Source organism: Pygoscelis adeliae, unplaced genomic scaffold, assembly GCF_000699105.1.
Source record: "Pygoscelis adeliae isolate BGI_AS28 unplaced genomic scaffold, ASM69910v1 Scaffold410, whole genome shotgun sequence".
Taxonomy (NCBI): Eukaryota; Metazoa; Chordata; class Aves; order Sphenisciformes; family Spheniscidae; genus Pygoscelis; species Pygoscelis adeliae.
This window is the reverse complement of record NW_008823913.1, coordinates 2,204,468-2,227,967: the sequence shown is the minus strand read 5'-3', so window position 1 is coordinate 2,227,967 and position 23,500 is coordinate 2,204,468. Positions and strand designations below refer to the sequence as shown.

At 38.2% G+C, this 23,500-nt stretch overlaps 1 protein-coding gene across 2 annotated transcripts in view; it reads left to right on the top strand.

The window, feature by feature from the left end:
- TANGO2 (transport and golgi organization 2 homolog (Drosophila)) overlaps window positions 1–12,975 on the top strand; it is a 36,857-nt gene extending 23,882 nt beyond the window's left edge. For both annotated transcript variants that reach the window (XM_009318484.1, XM_009318476.1), the window contains 4 exons: window positions 3,667–3,737; window positions 5,417–5,570; window positions 8,167–8,271; window positions 10,113–12,975. In XM_009318484.1, coding sequence (XP_009316759.1) covers window positions 3,667–3,737; window positions 5,417–5,570; window positions 8,167–8,271; window positions 10,113–10,233 — 451 coding nt within the window. In that variant the 3' untranslated portion in view covers window positions 10,234–12,975. The remainder of the gene's footprint in view (window positions 1–3,666; window positions 3,738–5,416; window positions 5,571–8,166; window positions 8,272–10,112) is intronic.
- The last annotated feature ends 10,525 nt before the right edge of the window (window positions 12,976–23,500 follow it).

Here is a 23,500-nt window from a genome sequence, read left to right as displayed (position 1 = left end):
GCTAAACTGGCCAGCTGGTCCTAACCAAACATTAATAAACAAGGACTTGAGAACATTAAGTGTAACTTCCATTCAGTTTTCAGCCTGGGTCTAGGTTTTGTGTATGTAAGGCTTTGCAAGGGCCATAACATGCTTTGACCAAGATTATTAACATCTTTCTGTTTTCAAAGGTTTCAGTTTTTGAACAACTGAACTCATACACCCAGATCTCCTCATAGAAGGTCTGTTGATCCTTTGAACTCTGTTCCTTTTTTACTCCTGTAAGGTCCCAGGCATCTCAGATATGTAGCTTAGTATTTGCAGCCAAATAAAGTATGGCTCAACTTCTCTGGCTATCTGAGATTTTTCCTGTCTCCTTGAAGACCTGGCAGAATCCAGCTAAGGGAAGAATGTATCGGAGTCTTATATTTGAAATTTTAGAAAATTTGTATTAGCGTCCATCTAGCTTAAAAGCAAAATATCTTGGTAGTCTAACTGAAGGAGCTAGTAATAGGAAAAAGAGTCAAAGACTTCTCATTGTATAAGGCGTGACTATAAAAATAGTTTCAGGAAATATACGTTTTGCTCATTGTTCTTGTACAAATATTTCTGCGTAGTATACTGGCAAAAAACTTTGCTGAACCAGTATCATAGGTGAATATTTCATTAGAGATTTTTCACACTCTTCCAATAATTTATTTCTAATACTTAAGCTTATTCAACAAAGAAAATGTGTGTCTGGTTGTTGTGGTTTAACCTCAGTTGGCAACTGAGTACCACACAGCTGCTTGCTCACTCCTTCCCCCCCTGCCCCCGGTGGGATGGGGGAGAGAATTGGAAGAGTAGAAGTGAGGAAAAACTCATGGGTTGAGATAAGAATGAACAGTTTAATAATTGAAATAAAATAATAACAACAATAATAATGTAATAATAAGAACAGACAAAGCAAGTGATGCACAATGCAATTGCTCACCACCTGCAGACCAATGCCCAGCCAGTCCCCGAGCAGCGGCCCCCCCGGCCAGCTTTCCCCAGTTTATGTGCTGAGCATGATGTCCCATGGTGTGGAATGTCCCTCTGGCCAGTTGGGGTCAGCTGTCCTGGCCGTGTCCCCTCCCAGCTTCTTGTGCACCTCCAGCCTTCCCAGTCGGTAGAGCATGGGAAGCTGAGAAGTCCTTGACCAGGGTAAGCACTGCTCAGCAACAACTAAACCATCGGTGTGTTGTCAACATTATTCTGTTTTGATTGCTGTGTTTACCTGCTCATGAACAAACTATACCTTTTTTTCTGTGTAACTTTTAATTTGGAACTTGTTTGTACCTGAAGGAGTCTCAAGAAATAGCAACAACCTGAACTTCCCTTCTAACAGAACTTTTTTTTTCTTCCACTGGTACTTTTCAGCAGCACTTTCTTGTATTCATTGAAAATGCTATAGTTCTCTGCCTTAGTGTGTTTAAAAATAATACTTTAAACTCCCCTTTTGTCTCTGATTTAAGAAAATAAAATTCTTTTAACAGATTCCATAAATGGGTCACATACACAAGTTAATCTGTGGTAGTAGAACGGAAATTTGCATCTCAAGAAATTAAGCAAAGAAAATTCTATTCATATCTTGTCTTCTTTCTACTTTGTTTCAGCTGCCTTTGTTATGGACTATCTAAGTATTCCCAATGCAAATACTCCAAATGGGGTAAACAAACAAATGGCCTTTTCACTAATGTACTTTTTTTTTTCATTGATGGGTAAGAACATTTTTACTGAATCACAGGTAATACATTCACATGAGAACTCTAGCAGAGACTAGTAAAAATCTTCAGTGTATAAGAATTAGGGCCAGAACAGGAAAGGAGTGATTGATATTCAGTGCCCTGCTGAAACTAAAGCCATGCTAGTTGTCACGATTCTGATGTGGGCCGTTGTCTGTGGAGAGCTGGGGTGGTCAGTAAGGAGGCTTGAGATCAGCATAAGGTAAATTTGAACGAGGATCTTAATGTTGAAAAGAAAAACAAAGATAAGGAAAATAAATGTCTTTTAAGCCACTAGAGGAAAGTTCAGAAAATGCCACATTTCTTTTAACAGTAGATATATTGTAAATTTACAGTTTGGGAGGAGGAAGAGTAGTGCACAGAGGAGGAAAGGTAGTTTTATTTTTGCTTTATGTGTTTTTTTGTATTCTTCCTCTAGCATCTTCTGACTTGTGTAATTAATAAGTTAATATTTCCCTCTTCATTTGGCTGTCTTGCGAAGGATGCTGTAGAACATCTTTCAGAATGGCTTTTTAAGAATGTAAACAGCTAAATCAAGACTGTTTTGCTTGTTATTAAGGTTTGAGTAGCGGATGCTAACTTCTATAAGCAGAGCAATTAAACTGCCAGTACATCATTAATGAGATTGCATTCTATATACTCTTATTTGCATCAAGGCACAGATATGTCTTTTTATCTTAGGAAAAAATGAGGAGCTGGAAATGGCTTCTCTACTGTATTATGTTTTATGCTACTCAACCCAAATTCAATCTTAATTGCAAGTTTTGTGCGTGTTTGTTTTTAATTCAAAAAGTCTATCAGCTGTCTAAGGAGCTAGAGCTTGGGGGACAAATTAAAAGCTGAACTAGTCAGAATGTATTTGTTGGTAACTGGAATAATACTCTCTTCCACTGTGAACAAGTAAATCACTAGAGTGAAATACAGAATTATATGATCTCATGGCTGTGTCCTGGCAAATTAAAACAAATGAACAAAAAACCCAAACCCCACCAACTGGTAGCAATCTGAGGAATTGCTATTTCATGTCAGCTGACGGGATTGAGGGATGTTAAAAGTGAACCATCTATTGGCAATCCATTCCCCACCCTCCACTTACCACAAGACACACAAGGCTTGTTGATGACTTTCTTGATTTTTTTTTTTTTCTTATCAGTTGATTTGGTATTTGTGTTGTCAATATCAGTATGACTACTTAAAAATCTGTGCTATTCAGATATGCTGATATCATCTCTGCCAAGTGAGAGTTATTTGCAATGTTGGAAGCTGTCTTTGAGCGTTATGTGAGATCCCCCGTGCTAAACTGTGCACAAGAGAGAGCAAGTGCTGAAGCTAGTACCTACAATTAGAGAGACAGCTTACAAACAGTAACTACAATCATCTGAAAACAGCCTATGAAAATGCTTATCTGTCACTTAAAGGACCTACCTATGCCCTACGGCATTGCCATAAGTGGGCCTAAAAATTTACTTCTGCCAGATAAAATGGCCCACAGTAGTCAGCCTCTTAGAATGCAGCAGCGATTCAGAAGAGATGATGGGAAAATGTTACCTGCTATGATGGACTGTCCTTTTGTTTTAACGTGCCCCTGTCCCCCAGGTTACTAAATCTCCAGTTACTCAAAACCATACAGATTTTTGTCATTAAGCCTGGCTACTTTCTGTGCAGCAGTTCTGGGTTTTTACTGAATTTTATTACGGTTATGTTTAAAAATAATGGTGTTATTTGACAGTGGTACAGCTAATACAGTATTTTGAGAGGAGGAGAGTAACAGAACTCATCAATTAATCTCTGGGCTGTGGTATCATAGTAGTAACAGTGGGGGAAATATCTTGCTGTGTTTAAAGATTGCATGAAATTAGAGCGTAATCAAATACAGAAGCTGATGTTTTTTCAAGGAGGAATTCTTATTTATATTTCTCAGTACCACCAAAGGAGATGTAATTTGCTACTATGGAAACAAAGGAGAACCAGAACCTGTTTTCCTAAATCCTGGTAGGTTTTCTTCAGAAAGGTCTGAATATTACTCTCTGTTATTTTAAAGAAGTCGGAATGTAGCTGTATTGCTCTAGTAATTTAGCTATTTAAGCATTGTCTTCAGTAACTTCTTGTTTGCATTCTTTAAAAAAGAAAAAAAAAGAAAATTAAATGTCCTTAAATTCACTTAAGTATTTACTAATAAACTTCAGTAAAGAATCAATAGTTCATTAAAAGCTTCTCTCTGTGTCAGTGTACCCACCTGCACTGCAATTAGTGGGATGCTCCTTAGGTAACTATGACTGAAGGACAGAAGTCTGTCTTGAGGAATGGAATTTTCAAAGGTTCATGGACTTCACCCTAACTCTCCTTACTCAGCAGTGCTAAGGGCGTAGTGTGATTATGCTCCTCTAGGGATAGAGTAGGCTTAACAAAACAACAAAAAAAAAACCCAAAACACACCACTTTTATCTGTCTTATCAGGTGGATTGATTTAAAATGTTTAAAATCTAGCCAGCTACATAGAACAATACTCCAGAATTCATCACCAAAAGGCCAATCTAAATGGACAAGGACACACAGAAGGCTCTGAGCAGCGTAGCTGGTTGATAAGAGTTAATGACAGTGGCTTATTTTGCCTGTTTAGGTTAATGGTCAAAATGTTGCTGCCAGTAGGCAAATAGTTACTGTAGCAATTACAGCATAAATTCTTGGAAATGGCTCTTAGACTTTTCATAGAATCATTAAGGTTGGAAAAGACCTCCAAGATCGAGTCCAACCATCAACCCAACACCACCATGTCCACTAAACCATGTCCCTAAGCACCTCATCTACCCGTCTTTTAAATACTTCCAGGAATGGTGACACTTCCCTGGAGAGCCTGTTCCAATGTTTAACCACTCTTTCAGTGAAGAAATTTTTCCTCATGTCCAACCTAAACCTCCCCTGGCCCAACTTGAGGCCGTTTCCTCTCGTCCTTTCGCCAGTTACTTGGGAGAAGAGACCGACACCCACCTCGCTACAGCCTCCTTTCAGGTAGTTGTAGAGAGCGATGAGGTCTCCCCTCAGCCTCCTTTTCTCCAGGCTAAACAACCCCAGCTCCCTCAGCCGCTCCTCATCAGACTTGTTCTCCAGACCCTTCACCAGCCTCGTTGCCCTTCTCTGGACACGCTCCAGCACCTCGATGTCCTTCTTGTAGTGAGGGGCCCAAATCTGAACACAGTGTTCGAGGTGTGGCCTCACCAGTGCCGAGTACAGGGGCACGATCACTTCCCTACTCCTGCTGGCCACACTATTTCTGATACAGGCCAGGATGCCATTGGCCTTCTTGGCCGCCTGGGCACACTGCCGGCTCATGTTCAGCCGGCTGTCGACCAGCACCCCCAGGTCCTTTTCCGCCAGGCAGCTTTCCAGCCACTCTTCCCCAAGCCTGTAGCGCTGCATGGGGTTGTTGTGGCCGAAGTGCAGGACCCGGCTTTCATTTTTGAAGCAAAATGAAAGCTGGCAATAGGATGAATAAGCAAATTATCATGAGAGATCCGTGATGAATTTGCTGATAGCATTTGCTTCTGTCCCTCAGACAGAAGATAATGCGGGATAAGATAATTATGAAGTTATTTTTTGCATAGTACGTAAGTTCATTTTCTTTGCTCCAGAGCTTAATAAGTTGTTTGGGCTTTGATTTTTTGTATGTATAGGAATATATGGATTGAGTAATTCTTTGTTGGATACACCATGGAAGAAACTTCAATATGGGAAGCAGCTTTTCACGGAAGTGGTCAAAAGAAGTCAAGACCTTACCAAAGAAGACTTGGTGGAGGAGCTTCTTACAGTGATGAATAATCAAGAGCCGTAAGAACATGATAGCCAGAGTTTCCTCAAAACGCGATATGACCAGTTTAAAAATTGCACGTAGAAACTATTTTGACAGAAAGGAAACTTTTACCTTATATTAATTGACTAATGACTTATATTGAGTAATGAAGGGCAAAAGTAGTGTTCTTTCCACAGGGACTGACTTTCAACAATATTGATTTTTAAGCAGCAGACACAGTAAACATTATTACTGCAGTCTTAATACTCATAGACTGTACACTGATTTCTCTGTACTCTTTTAAAGATTGCGCTTCTCTTAGTAAGGGGTAATGAGTGCAAGACAAGGGATGTGTAGGTTGCTTGCTGTAAGCTTTGTGGAGGCTCGCTGTAGGGTAAGGTTCAGTTTCTTACTGCACACGGAGTAAGCACTTGTTTACATGAGCAGGTTTGTGTTAGTAGCTGCTAGCTATTCTGTATTGCTACCCAGAGTAGACACAGAGGGTGGAGAGGTGAGCTATTTTCAAAGTAGAACCAGCTGCCTTCCTCAAAAGTGCACTTATTTTAGGCTAAATGGGGGAAGGAGATAAGGGAGTATTTGCACAGTTCAGCTGTAGGCCTCTGGTCAAGGAAGTTCCCAAGAGGTGAGTTTGAGTATCTAAGTAAGGTTCCTGCACTCACAACTGGCTACACAGTGAACCTCAGCCCATAAGCTAGGTGTTTAGAAGTTAAGGAAAGTGATACCATCTAAAAGTCCAGACATGGAGCGGGGTAAAGGAGGTGCTGTGGTCTAAATTCATATCATTGCTCATCGTCCAGTAACTTCCATGTTTAGCCTGACTTTTACCTGTCTAGGGGATGATTTGTGCTGAAGCAAAGCTGTTTCTGGTATATAGATGCAGTTTTCTAACTTTATCAGTCAATTTTAATGCCAACATTCATGTTTATGGCATTTTTCAGTGGTTCAAAATAAATGTTTACATTAAGAACTCAGACATCTGAGCAATAAGTAGTAATTGGGAAGTCTGCTAAGCCATCTTAGTTAGTTTTTTCATCTGATACCAGATCAAGTGATTTTTCAAAAAATTGGTATACTTTACCTTTTACTAGTAAAAATACAAAGGTATAAGATACAATACAGTCCAAATGATCTTCCCTTAATGTTCAGTAATTCAGTGTGATCTCATCTGAAATTATCTGACTATAAAATGGAAATATTTACTTACAAAAGACAATATTTAAAACTAAGACTGTAATCTTTCCAAAGCACACTTCAAGATGAAACGATCTTTCTTTTCATAATAAATATGAACACATGGATATGCACTAGCTTTGAACTTTCTTAAAATATCTTTATGATCACTTTGTGTGTGTAACAGGAATTAAGTAGGTACAATGGTTGGTGGTGGAGTATGAGATAGAAGCTGGCAGTTCTCACGGGCTGAAGTGCCCTGCTACGTGCCTTCTCTTTTATATCGTGGTATGCTCCAGCCATGTGCCCAATACAGGAGTGAGAAGAGCTTAGTTGCTCTATTCATACTAGAATTGCACCTATTCTTCTCCCTGAAATACCCACGGGTCCTCTTCACCACAACAACAAAGAAAAATGATCCCAGTTAGATGTAAAGGTCAGTTTCAGTATAACAAATTGCACAGTCTCCTCTACAGATCAGGATGAGCTCTGAAAACGGGCTTGAATTGATCAGTCTGTTTTGTTCTGCCCTCTTCCCCAGCATTCACTGTACAGCTGATGGGCTGCTGAATTATTATTGTTATAGGTACAACTGGGTCTGTGTTAGGAGGCAGAAATGTGATTATTTCTTGAAGATGGAGGAAGCTTAAAAATCAAACACAAGAACATGCTATAGTAGTTAAATTGGACTTTGATAAATAAAATTGGAATCTTTAATTATTGAAATAGGAAGCTGCACTTATGGCTAGCATTTGAGAATATGTTCTGGTGATGTGAATGGAAAGCCAGGGATGTAGGGTTGCTGCAGTAACCTTTGACCTTATCAGCATCCCACAGAAGAGATGCTACTTATTTAATTACAATAAATGAAGCTTGATATGCTTTATGATTATGTTTCTAAATATCTTTCAAGCTTTGATAGGAATACATGTCAGGAAATTTGGGTGCAAGCTTACCTTGCTGCATCTTCACAAATTTTATTTTAAGGCTTGTCCTAGGTATTTTCAAGGTATTCCAAACGAGATCAAAGGAAGCGGAGAGGTCTGTCTTTGACACAAAAATAACTCCTGGCGTCAAACTGAAAAAATGCTGGTTTATGTGATGTGCCTCAAATTACTTGATCGTTAATGTCTTAATTGCAACTAAAATACAGACAGACAAAGAATAACAAGGAAAGTGAAAAATTTGTCAAGATATGAAAAAATTTCTTGAAGTGAGACAAAAGTTCAATACCTGGAAAGAATGTCTATGGGAAAGAGCTTACAAGCTGTTTTATCTTTGGTTTTCCTCATACTTCAGTTTTGAATACAATTCACACGTTTGTACTTTTTGAAAAGTGATTGTTATTTATCAACCACTCAGTCAATACAGCTTGATTCAAGAGGGATGAATGTGTTAATATTGGAGAATTAATTTTTTTTATTAATTCACTACTTTTTTCAGTCAATTACCAGACCCTGCAATTGAAGACCAAGGGAAGGATTATATACGTCCTATATTGAACAAGTATGCAGCTGTATGTGTTCGTTGCCCAGGTTATGGAACAAGGTAAAAAAATTCATAGTCAGAAATAGATGTGTACTGGATCAAAGCATATCTCAAATCAAAATTATGCTGCTATAAGTCTTAACTCTATAGTGACTGGTTTAAACTTGTTCAGATATCGATCAAGTGTAATTCAGTAAAGTATTTCCTCACTCAGTATTCTGGTGTCTTAGATTTGCTACTGATGAGCGTTTTAAGCACACATTATGGTTCATCTTTGGTGGGGAGTGTGACATAGCTTCAGTTCATCCAAAACAAGATAATACAGTTCTCCTGGTCCCCGGTGTAGTAGCAGATCTGACCACCTCTAATTTTGATCTTATCAAAACATTAAAAGCTTTGAAGTCATGTTTTTAGCAGAAAAACACAACTGTCTTCTGTATCTGAGGAACTGCAGAACACATTTCTTTTCCAAGAGCAAGAATAGTTTCATCTGCATAGCTAAGTAAGTTAGAGGTTTCTTTAGGCATGTCATTGTAATAGGTAGCTGCCATTTTCATACATTAAAAACCTATTACTCTTTACCAAAGAACATGTATTTCCACTTTTTCCCTAACTGATGCTGCTGTTTTTACTGAGCTATTCTCACTTTCTGCTCAGACTGTTCTACCAAAGATGCAAGAAGAATAGAATAATGCAATGCATCTTGCATTTAATCCTCGATGGAACAAAATTATAGGTGAACCCTGTTGGCTGCTGGTAGGGAATTCCTACTCTAAAAGACTGCCAACAATATTGTCAGATTGGTCTCTCTGGCGTAGTCAGCCATAGCATTTCCACTGTAGAGATGTAAATTGATAAGCAGAGAGCCCTTGCTTCTGTAAGTATTTTAAGTTGGTGTTCTGAGAAAGAAACCACTGCAAAAACTGAGTATCTCTATAAAACATATTCAAAGAATATTTTAAATATGGGATAATGAAGACCTAAAATGATAAAGAAGCATCTTCCTCCTCTTGCTTCACAGGTTGCAGTCTAGCTACCTCAAAGGAAAACAGGGATAACTCAGTATAAATACTGACCTCTTACTGGTGAATTAACATTATATTTCAAGTCTTCCCTGCTACTGTAACTGTATGCTCACATTTATCTTTCCCTTAGCAACATGGCTTAGTGAATAGAGCTTGTTAGTTGGGCCTCATGATAGTCTTCTGAGGAAATTAAGCCCTTTTTTCTATATGAGTGAACAACTGTGAAGTGACTTGGGGAAGGCCACCACATCAGGATGGTGGAGAAGTCCTAATTCTGTCAGTCATCTCTTTCTGGCAGGGTACTGCAATCTCCATAGAGAAATGACAGCTTAGACATGACACAGGGGCATAGATGCATGAATGGAATCTGCTTTTCATGAAAACAAATTTCCTCTGTGGAAGGTTCCTAGAGAGAGAAAAGTTTTTCTGTGATCATGTATCAGTGTCCTTTGATAATAATTAAGGATGTTTAAATCTTAATGGACATTTGATTTGAAAGGGAAGAATGAAAGGGTACTATTGATATGAATAACCCATCAGGGTATGTGTAGACTGTGAAGAAAAACTCGGTTTTATGCTACTTCTGAATGGAACACTTGGCACTAAACAAAGTTTAACCTTTTATCGTACTCTCTGTAAATGAGCAGCTTTGCGTGTCAGCTGCTGCAAGTGCAACAGGGAATCAGAGCAGTGGAGTGACGGAAGAAGGGACTGAAAATGCCCATTTGAACTTGCCAGGATGATTTCTGCCCTGCTAGCGTGGTGATGATGTGGTCAAGAAGAAAAAGAGCTAAAACCTTTGGGGATGAGGGATGGGACCCTGCAAAGTTATATAATGGACACAAGGCTTAACCTTCTACCCTTATGTTGTTTCAGGACTAACACAGTCATTCTCATTGATTCAGAAGGACGGGTTACTTTCACAGAGCGCAACATGATCAATGCAGATGTCAACCAGTGGAAAACAAGCACCTATGAATTCAAACTGCACACTTAACAACTTTCCATTTGAATGGTTTGTAATAAAAGCAATGAGAAGACAAGCCATTAAGCTCTAGTAAATGTTTTGTGCCAGCCTCCACAAGCTAAAAATAGCAAGGAGAGCAAAATTTTAAACTGGTAGCATACCCTATCAGGCTCACAAATCCTTTGGATAAAACCAAAAGAAACTGTTTTTACATTAGTAGCAACTTATAATCAGAAATAAATTTTTAAATATCACCCTGCCTCCAGGGCAAGGCCATCTTTGCCCAAGACGAAGTCATTGCTTTTCTCTGGGTGTTTTGTTTTGTTTTCTTTAAAAGGTGTTATAAGTAGACTCTTAAATATATTTTCAGTTCAGAGGAGGGGAAACATTTGCTGCTTTTATTGTTCTACCTGAAGGTTTTACCACACTTTGCTTTCCCTTCAACATACTCTTTTAAGATTGTATAGCTGATGCCAATGTGCGTTAAATGAATGTATGTTATCTTTGTAGTATTAACTGCGTTAGTAACATTTAAACTTTTCAGCAGTGCCATGGTGCAATGTTCTGCCTGGGGAGGGCAGAGCAGGGGAGATTCTTTACATTTGTTTTCCTACAGATAGTACAGCAATATGTCTTATTCCTAAACTTGATTTGAGAGTAGATAGGAAATTAAGTTCAGTCTCTGTTCAGCTTTACTCAGTAGAAACTAAAAAACATCATGGGAGCAGACTTGCTTATCTTTGACCGGAATAAAATTATGTGGATTGTGACATCTTTTTTTCCTGATAGTCTCATCAGCAATGTTGTTTTTCTTTTCTTCCCCAGCAGGCAGGTAAGGAATTAAGTGTCTGTTTGCAAACAGAAGCTGAATATGAAGTTTACATATATCAGCTGTTTTATACATGTCCAATTTTGGCTTCATTTCTTTATTGGTATAATATGTCAAAACCTGGAGTGACTGTTCATAGATGTTTAGTAAAAATAGCTATTTGTTTTAAGGTGACATTACTGCAGTCTTTATATTGCTGAAAAAGTTGGGTATTAAGATGCACTTCATATGTTCTAACACCTGTGAATTAAAAAGCTATTTAAATGCATGCTTTTTTCAATTATTCAGTGCCAGTGTAGGTAATAGAAGATTCTAGCTAATACCAAGATATTTTAAACCCCTGTTATTTTGCTGCTACTGGTGTTCTGTTTTGACTTCTTTTGAATGCTGAATATTAAGTTAGTAATGGATCACTGCTACTTTTTTCTATATATATGCTGAATGTATTCTTTTTACAAGCCTTTGATTATTAATTGTAGCAAGATTTCTCATGCTACTTAGAGATGTGCAACTATTCTTCTGTACTCAAGCTTGCGTGTTCAAGCATTCTCACTTGTGTATGTGTTTGTGTCTGTATGTAATGGAGGAAGCAGTAAATTGGACTTGCCATTGAGGTGAAGTACTGTGAAAGGCCATTCCCAGACTTCTAATTGCCAGGAGATGCTAAAGCAGCATTTAGTCAGATATTTCCTTTGTATTTGCATATTTAAATAGCTTCTAGATACCAGGACTGCTTGCATGACTAGTCACTGGTTATTCGTTCAGTGCTGTGTAAATGACTTTTTGACCGCCTTGATTGCAAGACGATCAATACAGTCTTGTTGGCTTGTACGTGGTTTCAAACTCGGAGCCTTCCAGACTGTCTTTTTGAGCTGTAGGAAATGGTTAGGCCTTTTTTATTTTTGATGGCTGTTTGAACTATATATTTGTATGAATAAAAATGTTAGTTATTTTTAGATGCAAAGAAATAGCCATAGATGTCTTGAATTTGAATTTGACAAGTGCATATTTAAAAACAAAAGTTCGCTTCGATGGCTTGCTCTTACTGAGAGCTTGCGCATCAAACTCCTTGTACCTTAAGAAAAAAATCACCAGCGTATATTTGAACAAGACATTATCTTTGAAGATATTACCTAAATGGCAAGCAAAATGCTTGCTTGTTGTTTCTTGCTAAAAGCATTTATAAATCTTAGTTTTTATAGTAGTTCTGTAATAATGAAAATTTATTCTTATTTTTTATGTATAGGCAAAAGAAAAGCAAGTCAGGGCTTAGATGTAAAAACAGATGATAGTGTATTTTGCTTTGCTTGAATGAAAATTCTGAATCCGGGATTTGTTTCTTCTGACAATTAAAATAAAACAAACAGTAAAGAACCAAAACCTCTAATGTTATTTTCTTATTATGTCAGAATAGTTAATAAAGTGAGCTTTTTTAACTTCTTTTGAAGCTCATGAGAGCTTTGCCATTGGCTTCAGTGGAAACAGGATCAGGACTGCAGTGCAGATATCAGGAAATGGTGCTTGGCGTAGAAATGATCAGGTATTCATGAAGTACATAATTTACTGTGTGCTAATTGTATTTGCAATGAATCCACTGGAAAAAAGTAAACTAGTTAAAGTTAACAAAGGAAGTATTTTATTTTTATAAAAGTATTTTTAAACATAAAAGGGGGTTTTAAATATCAGTTTTAAAGGCTATAAAGGAAAAATATATAGGAAACTATTGCATGGCATTTTACTAAGTTTGCTTATATATAGCACCTTTTCAAAGTCATAAATTTGCAAGAGATTTTTGTTTCCTGTCTTTTTTCTGTGAAAATGGTAGCAGAATAAATTTTAAAATGTCTGTAAAAACTCAATTTTTTTTCTGAAAATTGTTTCGTAATTGTTGTTTACATGTGTGTTCAAAACTAGAATCAGAATAAAGTCAATCTGGTGACCAGTCTTTGTCAACATTAATAGATTGTGCATTTCTGCACATATGTTTATGTGTTAATTTGTCTGTAACTTTGTGGTAAGATGAAGTAAAATCTTTCATGAGGCATTAGAAATGGAAGAGCTTTAAGTTAAGTCCATTTCAGGTACTTAATTCCTTTTTAAGAGTGCTGTATTTTTTCTGGGGGTTTTGTTTGTTTTTTGTTGCGTTGTGTGTGTTGGGTTTTTTTAATTCTATGCTGTTGCACGGTTATAGTTGTCTTATCCAGGTAAGAAGTTGGAAAATATTTCTTTAAAGCTAATAACTCAGGTTTGGGGCATTTTGCTTTGTTTTTCAGGTTAGTAAAAGAATGTATTGACTGGAATGTTCCCAGACCAAGTGTCACAGTAGTCTATTCTCCGAAATACCCTCCAACTTCTGACAACCAGTATGCGCCCACCACCTCCCCTCCCAAAAGCAAATGTCCTCCTGTTATTAGCCCTGGCTGGATTCCACTCCAAGCACAGCAAGATCAGGTAGAAAACACAAAGGTTCTCCAACACTGAATGTCTGAACCAGTGTCTCGAGCACCCCTCTTCCTGCCGTGACCGCAGGGTTCTTGGAGTCTGCTTTCTCCCTTGCAGACTGGAGTGGATCCTTCAGATCTTAATACTGGAATGTGTCAAGCAAGCCCTTAAAGGAAGAGGAACTGGTTTACTCTTGCCTGTACAACGGTGGAGCCATCTCGGAGCTAGTCTTAGCTTTACAAGCAGTGACCTTTTCCAACTGATAGTCACTTTGAGAAGACAAGCAACCGGTATTGTCATTGTTAAGGTGGCAACCCAAATGAAATCTATGGGAATTCCCTAAGTCTGCAAAAAGAAAAGCTTTATTAACTCATGAGCCTCTAAAGTTGTCACTGCCAATTCTTGTCTATGCAACAAGATAAATTTGGTCTGGATTACTGGTCTTGAAATTAGGTGGTTGCATCAAATGTTTGTGGCAAGAGAAGTTATTAATTACCAGGGACGTTGAAAAATAGTATAATGAGAAATACATATTAAAAGTACTTTGAGGGGGCTCAGGTTCCACCCCCCCCCCAAAAAAAAAAAAAAAGGAAATAATCACAGTGGAGGTACAGTACAGATAATGCAAAAGAAAGGGCAAAACCAATGCTTCCTTAGTGAAAAGCCAGAGCCTCACAAAATGCTACCGAAGGGCAAGAATCCAAAAGCCTGGATCTTGGGCAGACCTGAGACTCTCCTGCTACACGAAGTTGAGGCTACCTTAATGTTCTGCCATACCTGGACGTTGCGGTGGAGATGTAATTGTCTCATCTCCCTGTTACCAGCAGCTTTAATTAGATATGCTCTTAACAGAGCAGAGAATGAATTAGGCCTTTGGAGATCCTCAGTCTGTTCAAAGCTTAACTGATATTTATTGTTACAGATGAAATATACGAAACTAAATATTAAGGCAAAATATTGATAAGACTTGGAATACTCTTTTCATATTATAAGGAAATAAGTAATTTCAAAATGAATCGATGAAATACTAAGCAGTAATAAGGCAATAATTAAAGCATCTTACATTTCAAATTTAGCTTGACGAACTTAAATAATGCACATTTATGGCTTAGCAAGCATCCTCATTTATATGGAGTATTAGCTGCTAGGAATTAGTTTTATATCATTCAGATTCATGTAATAGAACATTGCTAATGTTCTTCATGTGATTAACTTTCTGCAGAGAAGTCTTGTTGACAGCTACTGAGGATTTAGGAAATGGTCTTGACTTGGTGAAAATAGAATCTGTATTGTAATCACCTGGAAAGGCAGCAGAATAAACTGAGAGTTACATAATCCATCAGTGACTCATGCTATGAAATGTAAGTTAAGGTGAATAGAGTGAAGAAAATGTTGAATATGTAAAATGAATATATGTCATGGTTTAACCTCAGCCGGCAACGGAGCACCAGCCAGCCGCTCGCTCACTCTCCCCCCGGCCCCACAGTGGGATGGGGGAGAGAATTGGAAGAGTGAAAGTGAGAAAACTCATGGGTTGAGATAAGAACAGTTTAATAATTGAAATAAAATAATAATAATAATAGAAGAACAGACAAAGCAAGTGATGCACAGTGCAATTGCTCACCACCCGCCGACCGATGCCCAGCCAGTCCCCGAGCAGCGGCCCCCCCGGCCAGCTTTCCCCAGTTTATGTGCTGAGCATGACGTCCCATGGTGTGGAATGTCCCTCTGGCCAGTTGGGGTCAGCTGTCCTGGCTGTGCCCCCTCCCAGCTTCTTGTGCACCTCCAGCCTGCTCAGTCGGTAGAGCATGGGAAGCTGAGAAGTCCTTGACCAGGGTAAGCACTGCTCAGCAACAACCAAAACATCGGTGTGTTGTCAACATTGTTCTCATCCTAAATCCAAAACACAGCCCTGTACCAGCTACTAGGAAGGAAATTAACTCTATCCCAGCCAAAACCAGGACAGTATATAAAGTAACTATCTCTGGAACATCCTCTGTCAAGAACTTAGAAACTGAATGAAAAAGCAGTATCAGATTAAAGTACTCAAATTTACCGTATCTTTTAAAACAGAAGACATAAGGACTGACCTTAGGATCATAGATGAGGGAGAAAAATAATAATTAATGTAAACTTTTATCTTAAGTAGGATAGGCAAGAATTACAATCTATTTAAGTCATACGCAACATGAATGAGAAAAAAGCCATTTCTCTGCTGATTCACATTAAATTTTTATGACTTCGTAGTAGAAAGATTAATGGAGAAAAATGCAAACTAAAAACAGATCAGAAGTTGGAGAAATGAAGTGGAGGAGAAGGCCATACTTAATTTAGCAGAGGACAAATATAATGAAGAAAAATCCGTAACGTTGAAAGATGTTCTGAAGATTATCTGCAAAAGCTTGAATGAAAAAGGAGTGGCTATTTTACAAGTAGACAAAGATGGACAGTGTCGCTTTAAGATGTCCAGGCTACATCAGACATTTACTGGCACTCTGTCGAGACCTTTATTCTAAACATTAAGTTTTGCGTGGCCTGATTAAGCTACTGTTTTATATATAGAGATATAAATATATAATAGATTTATAAATTATATCTAAAATATATATTTACACATATAAAAATATATTTACAAAGAATTTGGTGGAGAATTCAGATTCATCATCAGAATGGAATATCTGTTCTAATATAACTTGTATTCAACCATGCCAAAAAGGTCACTGTACATAGAGAATTCTGTAGTGTATTGCTAGAGAGTGTATGTTTTTAAAAGTGGTTATAACATAAACGTAAAATAAACAGCAAGTAGAACTGCAAAGCTGAAGAATACTTGATAGTGACTTCAATGGAGGCATTAGGTTTAACAGGTGGGTAAAACAAAATAACCTCCATATTCTGAATATCTTTGCTAAAATGGCACATTTTTCAGCATGCATTTCATTGCCATCTCATTCTGTGATTTATCTTATATTCTTTCTTTTTCACTAAATATCAGCTTGAATGATCACATTGCTTATTTAATAATGCAAATACTACAGTTTTAATATTTGTTTCAACAGGCAAAACCTTGATTTTTCCTAAAACACTGTAAAAATGCATGTGAAGCCCTGATCTCTCTCCTGAAGAGTTTGAGCTGGAAATGGCATTCAGTGTTGTATTCTGTTGATCAAAAAAACCCCCACCCCCAAACAAACAAACAACCCCAACAAACCCAAAACCCCAAACCAGAACAACCACCCGGCGCACAGATTATCAAGTTTCTGCTGAGGCTATGACTGTTACATGGGTATGTGATTTGAATGTCTTTAAATTCTTTTGAATAGCATAGAAATAATTGTTATGAAAATAACTTATGCAGAATACAGTTTTATCTATGAAAATTAATATGAAATATAACGATGCTATTGTATGCTTGGCATCTGCAATTATGATTATGTAATAGTAATTTAAGAAAGAATTTAAACAAATGTATAAGCTGGCCTTTACGTGAGCACTTAGAAGCATATTTAGTCCTCATTTAACTTGCTCAGAATTAATGGGACTTCAGCACATTCTTGATAATCACTATATGCTTAAATATTCTCAGTAAAATGTTCTGGAACTGAGCTGGTTATATGAAACTCTATTTTATGAGCTTGTTCTTTCTGTGGCCTCTGAGAAACGACAGTGCCTACTAACGCAGTAAGGTGCCTTACAAGCTTGCCTCTGGTGACGGAGAAGTGTTTTCGATGGGTATCTCATCGGACATGCCAGCCCTTACAGGCACAGAGCCAGTCTTGGTCAGGAACCTACCGGATTGTGTAAACACATTGATTGCTTCTGTTCAGTGGAGGAAACCACATCACTTTTCAGACATTAATTAAGATAGATTAAATAATAAACTGGGGAATATGTGGAGCCAGTAGCGTCTCTTCTTGTGGTACAACATTATAATTCGTATGCAATAATTGAGGCTTTTGCCTCTTATTAAAAGAATGTGCTCTTCCAAGAAAAAGGTGAATGAGAAAGCTAGGCTTTTTTTTTCCTCTCTGCTGTGAATAGCTACTAGAAATAACCATAGAGCCAAGGTCTTAGTCAAATGCATTTATCCATCTCATATTTGTCATGTCTCACTTGAATGGCTGGCATTCAGAGAGGAATTAACTGTCCTTTCAATTACAGATGGGTCCACATTAGTACCTTAGTTTGATTAGTGGTGCCCTTACATAATTTTTCTGATAGTCCCTATTTACTGTGCTTTGGCTCACAATTCAGGGCAACCTCATATCGCAGGGACTAGGCTGTTTTCAGATGGAATGGAACTGGTAGGTGTGCTTTAGGAATGCGCTAAGTGTACTCCAACAGGTTATAGGTTTAGCCTGAAGCAAAACTGTCTGAAATGCACATAGCATGGAGATTAAGTACTCGGCACCAATTGTTTTGCTGCATAAATCTGCTTATGTTGGTCTGCTTTACTTATAGATGTAGCATGTGATAGATGTGTGTTGTATCGGTATCCTTGCAATATGGCAGTTGCAAAATTTTCTGTTTTCTTTAGCAATATATCGTGCCAGTCAAGTCTGAGTACTCTCTTGGTATAATACGCATGTGGTTAGACTGGCAAAGCAATCCCAGAATGGCAGTTACATAGAAAACAGCTATACCAGCACAATTGTGCTTTCAGAAGCATAACTTATTTTGCCTCTGTTGGGGGAAAACAAAGGTACAGATATGTTTCTGGTGTTGCTCATAGAAGTGCAGCTACACCTGGGTTTTTGGCAGCCAAAGATTATGCTCCTGATTCATGTCTGTGTGCCACCAGCAGTATATATAGTAGACCAAGCTAAGGAATTGGAGCAACAGTTTCTTGGCTGTAGTTCACAGCAGTCCTATGGAACAACAAAGTATGCTTTGTTATCACAGGTTTGAATTTAAAACATCATGATGTATAATGACTCACAAGAAAAATTGCCACTCGACAGAAGTCACTGGCTGGAGAAGTTTAGGAGAAGCCAGAATGTCTAAAGTAGTAGTTGTCAACGGAGTACTACTGTAGCTCTTGAAAAGTAGCTAAGATTGACTTGCAGAGTTAGTTTAACAACTGAACAGTAGCGTATGGTAGACATGTGGGATGTGAAAGCAGCCGCGAGGCTGACTCAGAGGATTTTGTTTTCCTTTATGCTTAAGTTTATCTTTACAAATAGCAGATAAATATTATCTATTCTAAAAAAGTGTTCTGAACTACTTGGATGAAAGGGCCTATAGAAAGCAAAGTATGAAGACTGGTATTCTGTCCCACGTGGACGTTATTTAATTTTTTCCTCTAATATTCCCATAGATAAATTGCGTGTATTTAAGAATGCAGGATTTTCAGCCCTCGGAACATGTTTGTTCTATGTTTCAAGAACAAGCAAGGGCAGCCTCAGTCACTGTACAACAGCACCAGCCCAGGTCCAATTGGCAATTGCCGAGAATGTTGCTTAGGAGTGACATGTGCAGTCCGGTTGCTAATGTGAAGGTCACCTAGTTACTTAAAAAGCAGCATCTTTTTTTCATCCAAATTTGGAATATCTTAAAAAAAAAAAAAAACAAACAAACAAACCAGAAAATGTTAATTAAACCAAGTTGGTCAAAGGCAGATTATTGAATGTGGAGCTGAGTGCTCTCCTCCTGCTGGTTAGAATTGCATGGAACAGTATGCATATTCCAGGATAGACGAGAGGGAAAAAGCTTGGCCGTTACACATTGCCATTGCACATGTGCCATATTTAAACTGTAGCTGCATCCACCTTGTAAATTTTCCACCAAAGTGGTAATGGATTTGATTGTTAGAGTGCCTTGGCAAGGTCACTCAAAGCATATAGCAGGCAGGAATTCAGATCTCCAGTGTTGTGCCCAGATGCATTTATCACAAGAACATGCCGTATGTAAAATGTTTGAATATAATGATAGAGTAAATCAGGTGGGAAGAAAACCTGGGACAGAAAATGACTTGTGGGCTATAACAGGGAGGAGTTGTTACTTTTTACTTGACCTCTTAGTCATCATATCCCACGTAATACTGTCTTTAGAAAGATGCCTGCCTTATTGAACAAAATGCTAACAGCAATCTGAAACCTTAAAGAAGTAACCAATTGGCTGAAGTTTCTCCAACAGAAAAATCAGAAGTTAGATGTGCTTCCGTAGACAGCACAGTATAGTTTGCCTTAAATCTGCATGGATGCCAAAGTGCAAGATTAGTAATTCCCTGGTACCATTGAGCCAAAGGATGTGTCTGCTTTGATTCTCTTCCTCAGCAATCAACCACCTCTTTTGACATTAGAGGACTGATCTGAGCTTGCTCACGGGGTCCCTTTGACATCTTTCCATGGCTGTCAGGTGATGACTGACAGAGGTTAGGTTGAGGAGAGCAGATTTCGGCAAGAAGTAAGACACAAAAATATACACTGCAAGCAAGTATCAGTTTGCTTTTTTTCTCCCCTCTCTAATTCTGCCTTAGGCAATGTGCAATGGCAAGGCTCTTGCCCGTTTTGCTGTATGACACCTGCTGTCTCCATTTAAAGCTTTAATGGATTTATTATTCTCTGGCAAATGAGACAATGTATCTCAAAACTTGGAGAAAATCCCAACCCTGCTGATGTCACCTTCTTTAAGTGTGTAACTTGGGTATCTACATGAGGAATCTGAATTCTCTTAACGTAATTAATGGGGAGGCTTAACTGCTTCTCTGAACGCTTAAGAATCTGCTTCTCATTTTATGGGCAAGCTAAATTAGATGCCTAAAGTTAGATGTCATGAACCTTCTGAGGATTTTTTTTGTTTTTAATAAAGTCTGCGTTATGTTTCCTTAGGAGGCTGGGCACTTGGTTTGACGTGGACTGTATTCAGACCAGGTCCAAACTAGAAATGTCATCTTTGTTAGTTTAGATGCCTCCATGCGACATAAATTATTCTCAGATTCATCCTTGGGGTGTGAGAGAAATCTCGCTGAACTCAACGGAAAGAATCCTGTTGGATGCTGATGTAGTATGAATTGTGTCCTTAATACAACTAACTTTAGTAAATCTTAAACAATTTGCACCACTTCTTACTCCTACAAAAACAATTTTCCCATTAATTAGTTTGGTTTGACGGTTATATTTTTTAATTGCATTTTACTTGATTTTTTCCATGATTGAGAGCTTTCTCAGACTTCCAATTTACATAGCTGTATTTGGAGTGCTACCTGGAAGTACAGAAGGCTTGGCCGTTTCCACTCTGGTGCGGTACGATCAGGTATCGGGGAAACGGTCTACACAGCAGCATTTCCCTGCTGCTGTGTTCAAAGGTTGGGCTTCGCAGAGCTGCAGGAACCTGTATATAGCCTGGAACCAGCTTGCCTCCCCCTCGCTGTCCACAGTGGCTGAAATGTGAATACTGTATACAAACTGTCCCCTGAATAGCACTTAGATTAAAAAGTTATGGTTTAATAACCTTACTAAGGAAGTCTTTTTTTTTTTTAATGTAGTTCCAGGTCTTTGAGTGCAAACTGGCACACTGTAGGCTGTAGTTAGCGACTCAGCTTCATTAGTGTTTCCATCAGGTTAATAACACATATTGTAAAGTACATGCAAATCTGTTTCGTACCTGACATCTATTTTATGCCTTGATGATGATTAGTGTTTAAAATGTCTTTGGAAAGATAAGCCATATTTAATTTTTGTATTTCACATCTTGAGAAAGTAAAATACCTATCTCGCAGAACAACCTATTTTACTGAAATAAAAGCAATGCGGGCTAAGCAAAATTTGTCTTCCAGTAGATTTCACTACTGGAACAGCACAGTATGTGCTGCAGTTACTGACATTGTAACTAAGAATATGAAAAAGACGCTGGCTCCACCTAATCTTCATTCCGATGAATGCAGCCTGTTAACTTTATTGGGAAGCTCGTCGTTGTTTTCCTTATAGGCTTGTTTTCTGTATTTTGTGTTGACAGCAATTGTTTCTGTCCAGCCTTCCTATATCTTGCATATGAAAAATCTCGTCACTAGGAACTGATTTTTTTGCTGCCGATAATGATAGTTCACGATACTATTGTAAATCCTGATTGCACTATGCAGGTGGACCTGCACACTTCTACTTCAAAAGTCTGGATGGAAGATAAAGTTTTTGTGCATGTTTGGCAAGTCTTTTGTCGGAAGTCCAGGTTATCAAAATTTTCAGGTGAATTTGCAACTTGTCAGACATAGCAGATCACAGAGGTCACATAGGCCTTCTGGGTTAAAAAAATTAACCATGGTTTTAACACTGTTTTGATGAAACCATTGTTTTGCTACTGGATTGTTATTCTTTTTTTTATGAAAAGTTAGAAGTATATTTCCCTGTAGTGTCAGTGTCTCAGAGAATCAGCTGTTGCATCATTGCTTTAAGTCATAGTATTATGATTCTCTGAAAACAGATGCACAATGCAAAAACTAACATACTGGTTATTTTTCCACTTTCAAAGCACTGCAGGCATTTTAATTCTTCCAACTCTACACAAAAGCCTGTGATGTGCCTCTCCTGATCCTAACTGAAATGTTGCGGTTTATGTGCATATAAAAAATTTAACCTAATTACTACAGTGTGCAATACTGTCAGTGCAATACTTCAGTTATACAGTCACATAAATTGGATACGAATGAGTCGTGATACTTGCATTTTCATATATCCTTTGAAAGGGACAATCCTCTCCTGTCACGATGTTAGCAATTTATGAGGTGATGTGACGCAGCTAGTTTACAGCAAATGCCAACATCAACTCAAATTCTGTACTTAACAGATTTTTTTTTCCTCAGCTTTGCAGGTTGAAGTGTGATGTAAATGGCTGTTTTGCACACCATGACTATTTATTAAATATGCATTCTGAAGTGGTTTAAAATTAATAAAAGCAGTCATAATTTAAAAACCACTTTAAAATAATGGCTTGAGTGCAGAAGCCTGTTAGGAGGAATTAAAAATTAGAAACTGCTTTCAGTTTTTGAGGGCAGCTTCCAAAGATTCAAACCAATTTCAGTAACCTTATCATTATGTGTTGATACAGTACCACGACATTATGTCCATATAAACTACCGCCATTAGATATGTTGGTCCAGTCAAACACAAAGATGAAAGGCCTAATAGAGGTCTTCAAAATATTATTAAAATATTACTGTTATCTTTCATAACAGTATGTTATGAAAGTATCTCATGTCTCAAAGACATGAGATAAGCAAAATATCAGAAAGAGATTCTCATGTCCTGAAATTCCATATGGAAGCAAACAAAAGCATTTATCATCGTTCAATGCTATTGTATTATAGGTGATTAAACCACTGATGTATTATAATATTTTGTGTGTGATGTTGACTTCAAATCAGTATGATCATGAAGGACAAGAGGGGCAACCCTGTAATTTAAGTGTATCAATAAAAGCTACTTGAGTTCTCCGTTTCAGGGGGGAAGCAAATTATAAAGTATTGGAGTGAATAAGAACAGCAAATGTTCATTAACCCTTTAGAAGTAACTTCACCTAAACTGCTTAAGATGTTTTCTATAATTATTTAGGAATTGTGTCTAAACACTACAGTCAGATTTGGGGCTTATTCTGTGAACTGCTTGGTACGTATGGCATGAAATATGGACATACTTTAATTTATCCTTTTTAAGTAAATCAGTTTTGAAGGGGTAGTGCTGTAGTTGTGCTGCTTAAAGATGTAAAGCAGCGTTTGTAGGAAGAAGTGGCATCTCTTCTTTAGCTAGCTAGCAATACGTGTAGGGGGAAAAACCTTCAGCGGTCCTGTGGAGTCTGACAAAAGGCACTGACTCCCTCCAGCCCTTGCTTCTGCTGTTTTTTTATTTTTTTTTCTAGTTTAAAGTACGAGCAGCTGAAGCGAAAGGACCAAAACCATTCAGCCGTTACAACAGAGCGAATGAGGCAAGAATCCCGCCACGGACGGAGCTCCCCATCGCCCCGCCAGGGTGAGGCAGGCGCAGCTGGTACGTGCCGCGCCGCACGCGTGCCGCCCGCGCCGGGCTGGGTCCCGCG